The sequence below is a fragment of the Pelophylax lessonae genome, assembly GCF_965119305.1.
Source record: "Pelophylax lessonae genome assembly, chromosome: 3".
In the NCBI taxonomy this organism is placed as follows: domain Eukaryota; kingdom Metazoa; phylum Chordata; class Amphibia; order Anura; family Ranidae; genus Pelophylax; species Pelophylax lessonae.
Window position 1 is genome coordinate 536,369,729 of NC_138770.1, and position 18,964 is coordinate 536,388,692.

Consider the following 18,964-nt stretch of genomic DNA (forward strand, 5'->3'; position numbering starts at 1 on the left):
TATCCAGGTTGGTCTATAGAAAGTCCAGAGTGTAGTGGACCTGAGGATTGAAACAAGATTTAAGTTGAAAGCGGTTGTAACTGGACGTACTATATTAGTGCATCATCCATCTAGAGTAGGGAACGACTGATATTGTTTTTTTAGGGCCGATACTGATTTTCCGGCCACCCTTCAGGCCGATAGCCGATGTTAAGAGCCAATATTCTGCACAATTAAGGTTTTTAATTTTACACTGTCCTTTTAAAAAAATGCTTTTTTTGATAACTTTTATTGCAGTCACAAGGAATGTAAACATCCCTTGTGACAGTAATAGGCAGTGACAGGTACTCTTTATGGAGGGATCCATCCAAACCCCTCCTCTGCACTTAAAAGCATATACAACGCCAAGTTTGGCTGTAATGAATGTAAAGAATGCTGTAATTTTTTTGAAAATCTGGCACCCTTAAGACTCCAGTACCCGGAAGTGATAGCATGACATCGCTTCTGGGTTTTTGCATTAGAGACCCGATCAGAGCCGAATGCGGCTTTGTTCGGGTCTTCAGACAGCCGCCGGACGTGCGGACTGGTTGCTCGGGTCTCCTGGTGGGATGGGAGACCCCGGCGAGACGCGTCCCACTCCTTGTAATGACAATCAAGCGGCTGCTTAGCCGCATCAATTGTCATTACAAGAAAGCAAACCGTCCGCTCTAAACACAGGTGATGCCTCTAGTTGAAGTCATCACTCCTTTACAACCACTTGAAGAAATATCGGTCATATTGCCAAGTTTGTGGCCAATACCAATACTTCAAAAATATCGGCCCCTGATTATCGGCCCCACCGATATTGGTCAATCCTCAATCTGGAGTATACATAAAGAACATATATCAGTCAATAACTGGCGGTGATGAAAAAGATTGGAGTATTGCACCCTGCAACAGAAGATCACATCTGAGAGAGCGAGGAACTGGGTCCCAATAACAGAGTTTGAATTCGAAGAAGGACCCAAAGCCTGATGTTTGGCCTTTTGGGAAACACTGCAATGGTTTCCTTTTTTTAAACAGTAGTCCTAAGAAACTAAATATGGTAAGGACTAGATGGAAAGCATACAGCTTTGGAATCCTCTCCTGATCTGTCAGAACATCCACTTCCAGAATTGCTGGCCTATTCCCCTTAATAAAAACTTTCCTGCTAGCAGTTTTAAAGTTGACACAAACAGAAGCCACTTGAAGGAGCCTGGAGATAAAGACCACTTGTTGTTCAATAGTGACACGGAATATAGAGTTATCCTAGAAATTTTTGAATCCTTGGCATGTAGTTTGCTTTGGAGAGAATCCTTCTGCCCGGGTCAGCACTACCTCTGTGAGTAGACTAAGGCCATAGGTTTGACCTGCCTCTTGATGTGATTTAGTTCGCTGTCATGTTGTCCAGCCTCACTGAGAATGAAGAGCCTACTTTCAGGTGACAAAAAAAGGCACATGGAGCAAAACGGTTGCAAGAACAGTGGAATGTTTGAGATAACTCACTGAATAGTGAAATTCTGTTGACTTTGGCAATTGGCAACAGAGATTTTCTACTTCATCCACTGCCAAAGGCATCTTATCTTTGTCTGTGAGATATGAATAGTTTAACATGTCAACTGTTAGAGAAAACCCTTTCTGGAAATAGTTCCCTCTCCACTAAGCTCGCTACACAATACAGGTTACATTAGGATAATGAGCTCAATCGAGTGTACAGGATTTCTGCCAACATCAAATGGACATATGCACAGTTGTGCAAAGGAAACCCCTCACAGACTTTAAAGGCAGAATACAGACAGAGTAATACGATTAAAAGGCAAGTGCCTATTTTTTTTGTAGTATGAAATAAAAAGGACATCAGTCCGATTTTTAAAAATGTCACCTGTAACAAACCAATGTGTGTATACAAAACCAACAATTTCATACATATACATATTATACCCAATACATCAAGATATACCCCAGACTATTGCCAGCAATATATTTTGGTCAGCTTGGGAAAGAATCCTTGAATGAATCCTGACATGTTTTAGAATATTTCCTTCTTCAAGGGAGTTAATGGGTATAAAGAACTCTGAAATAAAATACTGTATATTGTAATAATTCAGGAGATATAAGACAAATATAACATAATTTGCATACAGTTTGTATTGTATTTAGCATATACGTTATATTGGGCTACTGTGTGAAGAAGCTCGCTTACAATTAGTAGATACACAAAGTATACAGCAATTCTATCAGGCAGGGCTGATGCAGGCTACTGGTCAGATCGGCAGCGCATGGACTCCCTAAGTGTCCACAAGGACCATAAAGGCCAACGGGCGCCCAAAAAGAGGGGGTACTCCAATACAGGAACAGAGGAGACCCTGGGTCCCAATAATCAGGCATGCAGATGCTGAAAGATGAGAGGAATGGCAGGGCAATCCAGCACCATACGCCGAGTAGGTTTTCAGGCAGCAGAAAGAGCATCATTCAGAACTATGATTAGTTGGGCTCTGAATTACAAAGATTTTATCTAGGGGTCAGATGACCCTTTTCTTTATTCACTAACCAGCCAAACTCCTGTATCAGGCATGTAAACTGCCTAAATGACTTGAACTATGGAGAAACAGAGATACTTTTGAAGAGAGACTGTTTTGGAAAGTTGGATATATGTGATCCTCAAAGCAACAATAGTGCCTGTCCTAAAACCTCTTCTGCATGGATTGGAACTACCATCCACTGAGAAAGTAAGTTTCAGTTAGTTTGAGGAGTGCAAACATTTTTTTGTGGCACAAAATAACCGGAAACATCCTGGCTTCCTAAAAATGGAGCTCTTCACTGACATTTTGGATGACGCATTGGCTTCTCCAGAGTGACTCTTGACTAGTTTACTAATTCAGGAAGGGAAAACTGGACAGTGCACAGGGTGAGTGGAAACAACTCCTCTAGAGTGTATTGACCATGCGTAATAAATGTGACAAGTTGTTATTCTATTTATACCTGACCACTTAAACAAAGCAGGATACATATATGGCTTTTTCTGCCAAGCTATGAGCGGCACAGGTTCAGTTAAGAGTGTGCATGATGCATGCCCATTTGGAGGGGCTAGATGGCAAAGAGCCCATTAGTTAGCTTCCCATACACATTAAAAAAACCTTGCCTGAAAGATGCCCCCCTTCCCTTCTATGCAATGGCTGGCTGCAAGGCTGAGGTGACAAACTCCTGGCTCAGGACAGAAAACAAATGGCTTTGCAGCAAATTGGCAGTAAAAAATACAAGGATATAAACATCACATCACTAGGCCCACAAAAGGTCTGACCACCCTGGAAAAACAAAAAGGAAGGCACTGGCTTCTACCAGCTACTAACCTGCATCACAGCAGTTTCAGCATAGACGGATTAGACAGCATGCTGCACAATGTAAAAAAAGAAATCCCTGATAAGTAAGAATACTGAGCAAGTCTAAAGAAGAACTCCGCTTGTTAAGAAAAATGAGTTAACATGTACAATTGCTACTCAAGCCATTTAGTAACTGTTACCCATCTACTTCAAATTGCAGCTGCTGAAGTTTAATTGAGCAGGCCAAAAACAAAATCAATACAATAGGAATTGGCTTGTTTGGTAAGACACTCCTAAAGTTTTAACTATTGCTAAAGGGAGGCTAATACTGAGATTCCACCAGATGACTAATGAACCAAACCCTGCAATACAACAAACTGGAAATGATAAAGTTCTGTTTAGAAGAGAAACAAAGGTAGGAATCTGCAAGAAATGTACATAAATATTCTGCAATGTACATCACCTAGGGTAATTGTCAACCTCTAAGTCCGTGCAGCGAGGTAGACGTGGAACGTAAACCTCCGCGTGCATTCTACCTCTGGCCGGATGTGACGTCACTGAGGAACCGGAGTCTATGTAAATTTGGGACAGTGTACAGCAATTTATCATGTGATCAAAAAGTAAAGCAGACACTGGTATAAAAATCAGTTTAAGTGGCCCCATGGGTTGGTTATTAAGTCTGTAAAAATAAAAAGATAAAAGAAAATGATATGTACCATACCAACCAATTAGAGCACAGCTCACAGGGCTACAAAATGTAAGCTGGCAACTATTCCTGTTTTTCAAAGTTATCACTGAAGTGTAGATTGTATGTATGCAGATGGTTCTACTGTATTTCAAGTTTAGCAGCCCTAAGGTAATACATGTTAAATGTATGGCAGATATTCAGAGCTGGTTCACACCGGGATCGTACAGAAACACGAGGGTTCAAAGCCATGCATTCCTGCGCGTTCCTGTGTGGTGCGTTTTTTGATAGCTATTTCATTTGAATTGGGTGCAAGATGCACCGGACCGCACAAAAAGTAGTGCTTTTAACAATAAACTTCACCAAACCGCATTTCTCTGGGTATAATGCCATTTGGTGCCTGCAAATGTACTGCATTTGGGGTTATGGTATTAATAAATTGGCACCAACATTCAGATCGCAAGGACGGTGCATTTGAACGCGGTGTTGGAAAGGCGCACAGAATGCGGCTTTCCCGCGGCATTTTCTGGCGTAAACTGGCCATAAATGTTTGAAATGTAGAACAAAGACCAAAAGTGCCAGTGGAGATCCTTGTTTTTATAAGGAATGCTTCATTTCTTTTTTGGCTGCAGTTAAAGTTAATGTATTCTTGGCGTAGGTAGTGATTAAAAGGGGCTTGGACCCTTAAATTATTAAAAATGATAGTCAGCCCAGCCAGAACTTTTTACTTCTAAAAAAAAAAAAAAAAAAACAGTGCTCACTAAAAATAAACAAAATGTACTCTTAAAGTCCCAGTCCAAAAAGTTACCTTCCAAAGGATTTATAATCATCATCCCTATCGCCCCCTGGTAGCAGGAATTAAGATTGCATCCTGTACATAGTTAATAACTCCTATCCAGTATATAAAATATTTAATACATTCTTTATAAAATGACCACAAATGCTAAAAATCCTAAACCTACCTAAAAAAAATTAACCTTTAAAAATCTGCTATAAAACCATTTTAAATCATCTTCAATACTTAGTCTATATAGGTGCAGGCAGTTAACCATTTAAGGATCGGAAGGTTTTACCCCCCCCCCCCCCAATGACCATGCCATTTTTTGCGATCCGGCACTGCGTTATTTTAACTTATAATTTCATGGTCGCACGACGCTGTACCCAAATAAAATCGATGTCCTTATTTTCCCACAAATAGAGATTTCTTTTGGTGGTATTTGATCACCCCTGCGATTTTTCTTTTTTTTTTTTTTGCGCTATAAACAAAAACTTGTAACAATTTTGAAAAAAAAAAAATAATTTTTTATTTTCTGCTATAAAACATTCCCAATAAAAAAAAATTTAAAATCTAATTTTCTCATCATTTTAGGCCAATATGTATTCTGCTACATATTTTTGGTAAAAAAAAATCCCAATAAGTGTACATTGATTGGTTTGCGCAAAAGTTACTGCATCTACAAACTAGGGGAAAGATTTTTGTATTTCTTTTTTTCATTAGTAATGGCGGTGATCATCGATTAACACCATGGGCGATCAAAGGGTTAAGTGTGGCCCTAGGGGATGCTTTCTTACTGTGTGCGGGATAGACTTGCTGGATGAACACAGAGACCTGTGTTTCTAAATAGGAGGAACACTGGATCCCTGTGTTCACAACTGACAGAACCGTGGTCAGCCGTGTTTACATCAGCAGACGGCTGTCTGTCTCCATGGAGACTGATCGCGGGTGCCCAGCGGACATCTCGTCCACCCGACCTGTTGACTGGATCCCCCCTGTGGCCAATCGGCACGTGTGTGCCCCCACTATTTGTTTCACGAAGCAACATAATAGGTATGTCGTTTTGCGAGACAGAGCCGACCTGCTGCAGTAAAAGTACAGGGACTGCTCTGCAAGTGGTTGAAGTGGTTTTAAAGCCTTAAGGTTTTTCACCTCAGTGCATTCTATGCATTAGGGTGAAAAACCTGCTGTGCTGCAGCTGCCCCAGAGACCCCCCCTTTTCCTTACCGGAGTCCCATCCGATACAGCGCTCATTGGACAGATTAATAGCAGCAGGAAAGATTGGCTTTTTCTCCTGTAAATCAAATACGCTTTCACGGGGAGAGAGGGCGGGGCTGAGTCCCACTGTCTGTGTCAATGGATGCAGCAGCGGGACTCGAAGGGGAGCACGCACGGGTGCCCACAGGGAAAGCGGCTTTTCCTGGGGGCACCCGATGAAGAGGAGGGGTCTGAAGTGCCAGCAGGGGACCAAAAAAAAGAGGATCAGGGTGCTCTGTGCAAACCATTGCACAGAGCAGGTAAGTATAGGCATGTTTGTTATTTTTATAAAAAAAAATCCTGAATCTTTACATCCACTTTAAAGTGGAACTCCACCCAAAAGGAGATGTTTCAGTTTAAGGACTCGTCCCCCACTCCTCTCGCATCAATTGGCCCTTTGAGGAGCGGGGGGCAGCTACCCGATTTTGACAGGCGCTCAGGAACAGAAGTTCTCCTCCCTTCCTCCCCCTGCAGTCTTCTGGGACAATGACAGGTCCAAGAAGACTGTATCCACCAATCCAGGATGCGCCCTGCTAATCACGCATGCACTGTGGGCACCCGCCTGTGAAACCGCAAGCTGTCACAGCCGGGTGCCCATAGTGAAGATGCCGGCGTCGCTGAGGGAGGACAGAGGATGAAGACGGCTGGGGTGAGCTCACCGCTGGACTGTGGGACAGGTGAGTGGCTGTTTATTAAAAGTCAGCAGCTACACTTTTTGTAGCTGCAGACTTATATTTTTTTTTTTTTTTTTTGTAGGTGGCTGTAGATCCTCTTTAAGTTCATAGATCCAGTATGTTTAATTTTTGGAGATCTTCCTAATTCTATTAGATTCCCTCCAATGCCCAAACACATTAAATATGCCACAAAATTATAGTTGGGTTGGATCACTGTTATGTACATTCCTATGGAAGGCTATGACTCTTAAGGCCCTTTCTAATATTTTCAACGTGTTCATTTAACCTAACATGTCATTTTCTCTTCATCTGGCCTACATACTGGAGGCCACACGGGCACTCCAGCAGGTAAGTAACAAAAAAGGTGTTGGATGTAATAAGGTGCTTAATCAGATATTCTTCTTCTGTCACATTCAACTTAAGCCCACTAATCTTTCTTACGATATTTCCTGTGGATTTGCACGTTGCATTTTTTTACAAGGATAAAGATCCTTCACATCAAACACGTGCCCAATTCTTCTACAAGAAAAGAGATCACAATTTTTACTAATCTACTCCTAAGGTTGGATGTCTTACGATTTTTTTTTTTTGGGGTGGACTAAGGGGTCCTGGTATTCTTTATGCAGTATGGGCCAATATTTTCCCATGAAAATTGCTCTCGCTCCACATCCTTAATTTGATGACAAACGACCCACTAACTAGCAGGTTTACTGCCTGCAGAGATTTCCAGCTTTTAGGGTTTTAGAATTACACCTAAGTACTGGAGTGGATTGTTTAATATATTCCCAATTCTATCCAAAATGTCTAGTATGTATTATTACTTTTGTTCTAAGGATTTACTTTTGTGGTCTGAAAATCCACTTCTTTCTTTTAAAGATGTTAAATGAAGCATCTTTTGGAAAACTAAAAATTGTTCATGGTGATATACTTACATACCGAATGGACAGATCATTTCCGAAGCATTTAAAGAAGGAATGGGATGATGGTAAGTTAGTTTATTAGGGCAGCTCTTTGTTTAAACCATTCGGTCCTTGCTAAAAAGGATTCTGTATAGATATATATATATGTGTATATGTATGTGTGTATATATGTATGTGTGTGTGTATATATATATGTATGTATGTATGTATGTATGTATGTGTGTACGGTGTTTCCTCGAAACTAAGACATCCCCCGAAAATAAGACCTACTAATAGTTTTGCCTCTCGTTGAAATATAAGACATCCCCGATAATAAGGCCTCCCGAAGCTTACGCTTACCGGTACCGTAACTCTGGACCGTAGCGGTGGGCGGCGCCGCGCAGCTCACTGTAGGCCGCAGCACAGCCGGAGCAGGCAGGACAATCGGAGAGCCCGCGCTGCTGCTCGCTCCGCCTTGACAGTGAGTCACACAGTCGGGCACTGAGCACTGGTGACTGAGGTAGGAAATGTCTGATTAAGGTGTGTGGGGGGGGGGGGGGGATCACTTGCCATAAAATGACACAGGAGGATCTTTGGGGGCAATTAAAATGACACAGGAGGATCAGAGGGGGCAAAATAAGACATCCCCTGAAAATAAGACCTAGCGCATCTTTGGGAGCAAAAATTAATATAAGACACTGTCTTATTTTTGGGGAAACACAGTATATATATTATATATATATATAAATATTCACAGAAACATGCTGTATATGCCTATACAGTCTTCTGAAATAATCAGAATATAAAATTGACTTCGAACCTTTTGGTTTACATTTAAAAGAAAACTATGTTGGAAGCATGTGAGTTACAGTTGCACGTAACACGTATACAGATTAGGAATGGGGGAAATTCACTAAAATTGCTTCACACAGAATCTGGTGTAGCCAGGGTAGAAGGGGGTTGTAGGGTCTAATAGACACCAGATCGCTCCATAGGAGCTAGCAACCAATCGGCTTCTAGCGTCAACTTGCTCAATTAATCTTTGACTATAAAAACTAGAAACTGATTGTGTACTTTGCACAGCTGCACCAGATTACCTGTGTACCAGTTTTAGTAAATCTCTCTGTTTTAGTAAATGATTTAGTGAAGTCAGTATCCTACTGATTCATGTGTAGTGTGAACTTTAGTGATTGGTCCAATTCAATTATCCAGCTGCTGCTAGACAAATTAGTTTTGTCCTTTTAAATAGATTTTAAACCCTAACAATTAAGTTTTCTCTTACGTCCTTTAACAGTCGCCGCCCACTCATTCAGTCTTCACCAATGGGTATTGACCTCTTATCCATAGGAGCAAGCTAGGCATAAAGACTTGTTAAAAACAAAGTAATTTACATAGACACACCTATGGGGGCTGTCCCACTGGTCCAATACCCCCCTGCTATCAGCCATCCCAACTCAGTTTGTCTTCTGCCTAGTTAGGAGTGAGATAGGCTCTCCCTGTGCTGGGGCTACAGTCTCAGCCTTCTTCTATTTTTTTTTTTTTTATGATTTTATTTCTGCAAATGCGTTTTTTTTCTTTGCATTACTAGCTGTTTTTCTCAGCGTTTAGTTAGTCACTTCTTCAAGATGATGACGGCGTCGCGGAGCTGGGAGTCGCACTGGTCATCCTGGTATTCCAGGACAGAGGGCAGGCAAACAACCCATCCCTGTCCTCAGGGATGCAAGCCTGCGAGGTGGCCACCTCGCGTGGACGTCTCACCCACGGTTCCGTGCGTTGCTAGCATCCTGCGTTTTTGGCTGACGGCACCCCCGCCATCTGGGGTGGGAGGTTTTCCGTCGATGTGAGGCACCCACGCCATCGGGTACGGTAAGTATATTCTGTCTGGGGCCTCTGTCTGGGGCTGACAGTCCTGTGTGTTTGTGGTATCCCCTGATGTCTGTGCGTTTTTGGGGCTCCCTTTCTCCCGGTCCCTGCGGGGGCTCTAACTCTGCTAGTTCGCTGTGTGGGTTTGTTTGTGGGGGTCCCTCTCCTATGTGACACTTAAGGTGTGTGTGTGGAGGTGCAGACACGTGCGGCGACCGCTGCGTGGTTAAAAACCGCCGGTCCGCCATTTTAGGTGTGGGCAGCATGCTGGCTTCACTGTGGGCGCTTTTGCAGCGATGTGTGTAGTGTATTTTGGCGCCTTACGGCGCCATCTTGTGTGTGGCAATGTGTTCTGCTGAGCACATGTCGGCGCCCATTTTCCCGGAGCCTCCCATTACTTTCTATGGGCAACCATGTTTCCATAGTCTGAAGCCTCCTGCGGTGTCATCACTTCCTTTTTTCTGTACAGAGGAGATCGGCAGGCGTGTGGTAACACTTGTGGGGTCTGTCTTTGCTGTTTTTTTGTGGGAATACCTCTGGCTGTCAGCTTATTCCTGTTTGGGGGTCTGCTTGCAGAATCCTTCATAGCAGTGTACTGCGGGGGATCGCGGTGCGCTTAAAGGGCCAGTACCTTAAAAAAAAAAAAAAAAGTTTATTATGGAGTCCCAGGACAGCAAATTTCCCCCTGCTTTGGTGGATGATTCAGGTTCCTCTGAATCTTCTGCTCTGCCTGCTCTGACTGCCGCACTTGCGACTTTAGCGTCCAAAGTGGATCTTTTGATGACTGAACGGGATACTAGAAAAAGGCCTAGGCTTTCTCTTTCTTCTAATTCTGAATCTGACATGGTTGCCGTAGATAGTGTGCCCCTTGAAGGGTCTTGTTCTTCTCAGTCTGAGGGGGAGGCGGAGGTTGCGGGGGTGGATGATTCCCCCCCTGGGACGGCCGAGGACCGCGCAGCTATGGATGCGCTGATCATTGCCGTTAACCGGTTGCCGACTGCGCACAGTATATTTACTGCGGCAGTCGGCCCCGGCCAGGCAGAGTGACGTAGGTCTACGTCGCTCGCCTGTCACTCCTTCTAGAGCCAATAGCGGGCGGGCGCGCGCCCGCTGAGGCGCGCGCCCGCCTCGGCTCGTTCACGGAGGAGTGCGGGAGTGTGACTGGCGGACCCGATGTCTGCCGGTCACACTACGATCGCCGGTACAGCGGGAGAAAGACAGAGCGGCTTATGTAAACAAGCCGCCTGTCAGTTCTCCCTGTGTAAAAGTGAAGATCAGACAGTTCTACTATGTAGAACTGTTGATCTTTGTTTTTACACTAGTAGACCTGTCCCTGCACAGTTAGAATCACGCCCCTAGGACACACTTAACCCCTCCCTGTCCAATACTGTTAACCCCTTCCCTGCCAGTGTCATTTTTGCAGTAACAGTGCATATATATAGCACTGATTACTGCAGTAATGTCACTGGTACCCCCAAAAGTGTCAAAAATGTCAGTCAAGGGTCCAATCTGTCCGCCGCAATGTCGCAGTACCGCAAAAAAAATCGCAGATCGCCGCCATTACTCGTTAAAAAAAAAAACACCAAAAATGACAAAAATCTTTCCCTTTGTTAGTAAACGCGATAACTTTTGCGCAAACCAATCAAAATACGCTTTTTGCGATTTTTTTTTTTACCAAACATAGGTAGCGTAAAACAAATTGGCCGAAAATTTAAAAAAATTTTGATTTTTACATTTTTTTGGGGGGGAATTTCATATAAAAAAAAGTGAAAAATATTGTTGTTTTTGCAAAAATTACGCTCTTTTGTTTATAGCGCGTGATCAAAAAATCGCACAGGTGATCAAATACCACCAAAAGAAAGCTCTGTTTGTGGGAAAAAAAGGACGAGAAATTTGTTTAGGTACAGCGTCGCGCGACCGCGCAATTGTCCGTTAAAGTCACGCAGTAAAAAATCGCAAAAAAACCCCTGGTCTTTTAGCAGGAAAATCCTCCGGTGGTAAAGTGGTTAAGGAAACACTACATTTAGAGGATGAGCCCAATCCTCCGGGAAAACGGTCCTCTTTTGGTACCCACAGATCCCGTAAGGCGGCGCAGGTATTCTCTTGCCCCGCTGAGTTCCACGAAACTGTGAATGAACAATGGTGCAACTTTTGTGGTGCCAAAGAAGTTTCAACTGCTCTACCCCTTTTGCGTCTCCTACGGATTCGCGCTGGTCTGTGGCTCCCAAAGTGGATCACACTGTGGCCAGATTGAACAGGGCCACTCTGGTACCCACCGAGGATTCTCCGGTGTTTAGGGATCCTACGGATAGTAGGCTGGAATCTCTTGCCCGACATTCCTACATGGTGGCGGGTTCCATGCTTAAACCTATTTTAGCCTCTGTCATGGTGGCTCAAGCCGTGGCGGATTGGACCAAGGTGCTCAGACGCACCCTCGTGGCTGATTCTGCCCCCCCTACTAGCTTGGAGATGGTGGACCAGATTTGTCAAGGGGTCGTGTATTTGTGCGATGCGGCCTTGAATGAGGCCCGATTAGCTGCGCTCGTATCTAGTGTCGCAGTACTTAATTGCCGCTTGATTTGGTTGAAAAGCTGGTCGGGTGACCAGACTTCCAGGAAGACGGTGTCTGACATCCCTCATGCTGGATCTCGTCTTTTTGGAGAATCCCTGGATGAATTGGTTAAAGGTGTCACTGGGGGCAAGAGCACTCTGTTGTCCCAGAATCCTAGGGTAAGTTTTTCCGCGGTAAGCTGGGCCCATCCTTTAAACCAAATCAGGGGTCCTTTCGTGCCTTCAAGGCGCAGGACAAGGGGAAACCTTTCAAGGGCCAGGGTGGCCAGAGAAAGCCCTGGGCAGGCAAGCAAAGGCCGCCCAGGCTGGTACGGCGGCACAGTCCGCCACTGCCTGAAGGGGCGCCCTCATCCGTTTCAGGGGTGGGGGACGTCTGCGCGGTTTCCTCCAACCTTGGCTGCTCCGGATTCCGGACAGGTGGGTTCAGGAAATCATTCGATCCAGTTACAAGATCGAATTCCTTTCGCGACCAAGGGACAGGTTCTTTCCCTCAAATCTTCATTTGACCCCAGATCGGTTGCAAGATCTTCATCGGAAGCTGCAGGATCTGCACGCCCAGGGGGTAATAGTCCCGGTGCCGCATCGGGACAGATTTCGTGGGTTTTACTCGAATCTGTTCACTGTGCCCAGAAAGGAGGGCAAGGTGTCCGATTCTGGACTTAAAAGCTCTCAACCGCTTTGTGCGCGTTCAAAAGTTCCGCATGGAATCGCTCCGCTCGGTGGTGGCCTCCCTGAGTCCAGAAGACTTCCTGGCTTCCATCGACCTGAGGGATGCGTATTTACACATTCCCATTTTCGAGGGTCATCAGAGGTACCTCAGATTCGCTATTGCGGAGGAACACTATCAGTTTGTGGCATTGCCTTTCGGTCTCGCTTCGGCTCCAAGGGTGTTTACCAAAGCGCTGGCTCCTGTTCTGGGCCTGTTGCGGGCACAGGGCATTGTGGTCTTGGGATATCTGGATGATCTCCTGTTAAGATCGAGTACCAGTCAGAGCCTGCTGCGCGATCTGTCCACTACGGTTCAGACGCTCCAGGAGTTTGGATGGACCATCAACGTTCAGAAGTCGACTTTGTCTCCTTCGGTTCGTCTCCTGTATTTAGGGATGGTCCTGGACTCCGCCCAAGCGAAGGTGTTTCTGCCAGAGGACAAGCTCCGGACCCTGCAGGACGAGGTGAAGTCCCTCAAGGACAAAGAGTCCTCGTCACTCAGGACCTGTATGCGTTTGCACAGTTTCACACGCGGTCTCCAAACCAGAGTGGATCTTCTGTGGTGGCTCCAGTCCCCGGCTGTAGCGGAGGGAAAATCCTTCTGGCCGTTGCTGTGGACGGTAATTACCACGGATGCCAGCCTGTCGGGCTGGGGTGGCGTCCTGGACAACCTGTCTGCCCAGGGAACTTGGTTGGTGGAGGAATCTTCTCTACCAATCAACATCTTGGAATTGAGAGCGATCAGGCTTTGCCTGCTCCATTGGTCAGAGCGTCTTCAGGGCCGCTCTGTACAAGTGCAGACGGACAATGCCACTGCAATGGCTTACATTAATCACCAAGGGGGCCCAGGAAGTGACCAGTATTCTGTCTTGGGCCGAGACTTGCGTCCCGGCGATTTCGGCAGTTCACATTCTGGGTGTGGAGAATTGGCAGGCCGATTATCTGAGCCGCCAGACCCTGGACCAGGGGGAATGGTCCATGCACCCGGAGGCGTTTCAAATGCTGTGTGCGAGATGGGAATCCCTGGATGTGGATCTGTTCGCCTCCCGGTTAAACAACAAGGTGGGAAGGTTCGTGGCAAGAACGCGCGATCCTCTGGCAGACGCCTCGGATGCGCTGGTGGTGCCTTAGCTTCGATATCGTCCTGATATATGCCTTTCCCCCGATTCAGTTGTCTAGCGTCCTCCGCAGGTTGGTCTCGGAACCGAAGTTGGTGATTCTGGTGGCACCGGACTGGCCGCGCCGGTCCTGGCACGCAGACATCATTCAACTGGCCTGTCGAGCCTCCATGGCGGCTGCCGTTACGAGAAGATCTACTGTCTCAGGGGCCGATCTTCCATCCTGCTTTACAGTCGCTGGCTTTAACGGCGTGGCTGTTGAAAGCCAGGGTCCTGAGAGACAGGGGTATCTCATCTGAGGTCATTCCTAATTTGCTCAAGGCTAGGAAAGTCTCGTCCGGTAAGATCTATTACCGTACTTGGAAGGCTTATTTTGCCTGGTGTGAATCCAGAGGCTTCCCTCCTCGTGCCTACTTGGTGGCGAGGGTGTTGGCCTTCCTACAAACTGGTGTGCATCAGCGCCTGGCCTTGACCACGATTAAGGGCCAGCTGTCTGCACTGGCCGTCCTTTTTCAACGCCCTTTGGCATCTAACTCTTTGATTCGCACCTTTATTCAAGGTGTGCGTCACTTGGCCCCTTCTCTGAGGGCGCCTCTACCTCCTTGGGACTTGAACTTTGTTCTGTCCGTTTTGCAATGTCCTCCCTTTGAAAACATCAGGGAAATTGCCTTGCCTCTGCTGTCAAAAAAGGTTGCTTTTCTAGTGGCGATCACTTCTGCGCGCAGTGTCGGAGTTGGCGGCCTTGTCTTGCCGCTCCCCTTACCTGGTGGTTCATAGGGATAAGGTGGTCTTGCGACCCAACCAGTCCTTCCTTCCAAAGGTGGTTTCTGATTTTCACCTTTAATGAGGACATTGTTTTGCCTTCGCTTTGTGCGAATCCTAAACATCCTAAGGAGTTTACCTTACATTCCTTGGATGTTGATGTAGAGATGGTACAGCGCCACTAAATAAGTAACTAGCTAGCTAAATTTGCAGAGGTGAACTAAAGTCCATAAGTCCATATAGAGAGAAAAAACAGATGCTGAAATTATGGCCGTAAATCCAACACCAATCTTGCAAATGGAGTTTCTGGCAGAGATCACACAAACAATAAAGGATGTACCCTTACCGGACAGTTGGACCCCCTGTTACGGAAGGTCAAACAGGCGTGCGATGTCAGTCACCAGGAACAAATATTGCGTCCAAATTCCTCTCCAATCAACCGCAGAACATCCGGGTAGGACCATGGATCCGGTAGACCTCAATGAACCCCAGGTGTGCATATGGGATGACCTCCAATAATACAAATGGGGGCGCACATGGTGAAGTATGTACAGAACTTTTATTATATAAGAAGGTAAAAAACTCACATGTTGCTGCTTGATACAGGCATGTTATAAATCAATTGATTGGCCGCGGCTCGAACAGCGTAACTGCATGGGGGCTAGCAGATGCCTCCTTTGGCCGCAAAGTTCTGTGTGCGGCAGTGCCTTAAGGGGGCCCTAGCAGGTCCCTAGCTGTTGGGGTTGCTTTCCTGGGTTGTTGCTCCAGTTGAGCTTTTCTGTTGCCCAGAGGATACCTTCTGTTCACGTAAGGTTCCTTTCTCTGACGTGGGTGCTGCGTTGCCTTTGTGATGGTTATGTTTCCCACCCCTCATGTCTACACTGCTTTGAGACATCCCATTGGTGAAGACTGAATGAGTGGGTGGCGACTGTCAGAGGACGTAAGAGAAAACTGAATTTTTGTAAAATCTTACTGTAAAATTCCTTTCTCTGAGTCCTCTGACAGTCTCCGCCCCCGCCCCTCTATTTGGGGTTCTTTGGACTTTAACGGCTTGCTACCAAACTGATTTGGGATGGCTGATAGCAGGGGGGTATTGGACCAGTGGGACAGCCCCCATAGGTGTGTCTATGTAAATTACTTTGTTTTTAACAAGTCTTATGCCTAGCTTGCTCATATGGATAAGAGGTCAATACCCATTGGTGAAGACTGTCCGAGGACTCAGAGAAAGGAATTTTACGGTAAGATTTTACAAAAATTCCGTTTTTTTTTATTGCTCTCTTTTGGTCGGTTACTGTACCATTGAAAGGGTTTTGTTATAACTGTTCAATAGATGGAAAGAATACCTGTTGTTCCTGCCAGATATCCAACAAGCTGATAACTTCTTGCCCTCTCTCTGTGCTGACTGTTAGCAGTTACATGTTCACAGCCATCTCTAGACTATAAAACATCCCTTCTATGTTATAGAGAAGAGGACAGGGGAGGTTTCTGGAGTCATGCCCTAGAGTGGAAACTGTTTTTCAGTGTATAAAGTACAGAGAGTGAGGGTTGTCAATCTATGACTAGAGTTGTGTGGCTTAAAGGATCAACAGGTAAAAATAATGGGGAGAAAAACCTGGAAAAAAAAACAAATGCAGTCCCCACATCTAGGGATTGGTAGTCTGGAATATGTTAAATGCTTGTTGTTGATTTTAGATAAACCTGAACTAAAACAATTATCTTTGCATTTTTTTTTTCATACTCTACAGATCCACCAAATGTACATATTATTGGTAATCTCCCATTTAATGTCTCAACACCTTTGATTATTAAGTGGTTTGAATCAATTTCAGAAAGAACTGGGCCTTTTTATTATGGCAGAACACAGATGACATTGACTTTCCAGCATGAAATTGCAGAGGTATGGGTCTTTCCAGTGTATTTTGTATGTTTTTATATTGGGAACAGTCAGAATTCTGCGTGTACCTCATTCCATTGTGATGTACAGTAAACCCCCCTCCGTTCCGGACCCAGCCGCGAAAAGTGAAAATCCGTGAAATAGAAAAACCCTATTAAAATGCATTGTAGGCATGTTTTTTTTACTGTCACTGTATCGTGTAAAAGCATTTTAAGGTCTTTAAACACACTTTTAAAACAATAGAAACTCATTTAAACACATAAAAGATACTGAGAGACATAGCAAGAGCTATGGAAAACACAAAAATATTTCATTTTTAATGATTTATATAGTAAAATAACATTACAAAAAAAAAAAACGCAATATACCGGGACCGCAAAAACTGAACCGCGATGGAGCGGGGGTTTACTGTATTTCATTTTAAGCACTTGAAGACCAGGCCTTTTCTGGCACTTTTTGTTTGCATGTAACAATCAGTATATCACCAAACATATATATTTTTTAAAGCAGAGGTCCTGGAGAATAATTTGGTAGTTGTTGCAATTTTTTCTGTCGTGGTATTTGCGGAGCAGTTTTTTTAAAAAACAATTTTTTGGGGTAAAAATAAGCTTTTTTGATTTTTAATGCACAAAAACAATATAATACCCAATTTTTGGTAACATTTTTAAAAATTATGTTACCCTGAGTAAATAGATACCAAACATGTCACGCTTTAAAATTGCACATGCCTGTGCAACACCAACAAACATAAATTTTACTATCCATAGGGGACTCTTTAAAAGCTTTCTCAGGTTACCACTTTAGATTTACACAGGAGTCCTGGTGTTAGAGTTACTGCCCACGGTCTGACATTCACGGTGATAGCTCACATGTGTGGGACGATCACTGTTTGCGTGTGTTCGCCTTTGCGCATGTGCGGGGGTATGGGCACTTTAAATATATATTTCTCTATCGCTCATTGACAGACGTAGTCTTCTTGATTCTCAAGAGCTGGGTTATGTTGTCTCCGCAGGAGTAGGACTAGGCAGAATGACAAAACGTTCTGGCTCCACCCTAGGGGGCAGTCCCTGAGGGTATATCCTCCCTCTCTCTGCTACAGGGAATCAGTTTTTTTCTGTCTAGTCAGGAGTAAGGACCTAAGCTCCTTGCTGGGATCTTTTGGTCCTGGCAAGACCTTTTTTCTTTAAGAAAAAGACATTTTTTAGGTAGTTTTCTCCAGTGTTTTTTCCTGTGAGATCTTCAAGCAAAAATGCCGGACTGGGCGACACTTGTGGTCACCCCAGCCGGCCTACGAGCGCGTGCAGACCAGGCATTGCGCTTGGTCGGCCGCGACATATTCAAGTAAGTATGCGGGGCCGGGCGACGGGCTGGATGTGAGATCCAGTGGTCACCCCGGTTTCTGCCTTAAAGGCGCGTGCAGACCAGTGCGCTGAGTCGGCCGCGACGGAGTCCCAGTAAAGGGACTGACTTTTGCGAGTTAAAGCTCGCTTGGACGCCAGGACCAGAGAGTCGAGGCGTCCACAAACCCCCACCCCGGTGGAGAGGGTATTATGAAGAGAGGGTGCCTGTCGGTTCGGTATGGTGAGTAAAACGTTCCCTTTTTTTCCTCATTTATGAGGCAGTATATATTATGGGCCCCTCCATATATGGTCAGTATATATCTGACACTTACAAGTCCCCCTTGTAATACAGCATGTGTTTGTGGGAAGTGGACTTGGTTCAAGAGCTAACACTCTACCCAGCAGACTGTAACATTACAGCAGACATAGGAGGTATAATCCTACCTTATGTGCAGTGTATCTCTGTAGATCCATATGTCACCTCTCAGCAGAGTGCAGGTGGATGTGCTGGGAAGACGATATCGGCGGTCCGCCGCCATTTTGCCGTAGACCGAATACATATATGTCCTCAGGTCACGCTGGCCGCCATGTTTTTGGAGTCTTATGTCTCTTCTATGGGGGCGGCCATGTTTTGTGAGCCCAGCTTCCTCGTGGAGGGCTGGGAACGCCGGAAGGCGTACACAGGGGGCGGAGCCACGCCTTCTGCCCGGGAAAAAGCAAACAGCTCCTTCCAGTCTGTGTAAGACAGACGCTGGCTGCAGTTTGTTGAAAACTGCACTGCATCGGTTGGTGAGCCTTGGGGGTCCCTCTCTCTCTCTCTGGGATCGAGAAGCAGGTACTCTGAGGGGCGCTATTGCGCTAGGGGGAGACACACAAAAAAAAAAAAAAAAAAAGTTTTTTTGTTTATTGCTGGCAAAGTGTCCTGTATTAACATGGACCCTGCCACTCATGTATCTCCTCCGGATCCCCTCGAGGGGTCTGCGGGATCCTCCAGCACCCCATTGACAATTGAATCTTTGTCAGCTATTAGGGAAACTTTTGTGTCCCGGGTGGAAGTGGCTTGTCAGGGACAGGGCGCAAGAAAGCGACCCCCGCCTAACC

General features: G+C 45.3%; 1 protein-coding gene across 1 annotated transcript in view; it reads left to right on the forward strand.

Moving 5' to 3' along the window:
* TFB1M (transcription factor B1, mitochondrial) overlaps positions 1 to 18,964 on the forward strand; it is a 183,097-nt gene that overhangs the window by 59,081 nt on the left and 105,052 nt on the right. Inside the window, exons 4-5 of the mRNA XM_082250264.1 lie at positions 7,585 to 7,693; positions 16,375 to 16,526. Of these exons, the coding sequence (XP_082106390.1) occupies positions 7,585 to 7,693; positions 16,375 to 16,526 (261 nt within the window). The remainder of the gene's footprint in view (positions 1 to 7,584; positions 7,694 to 16,374; positions 16,527 to 18,964) is intronic.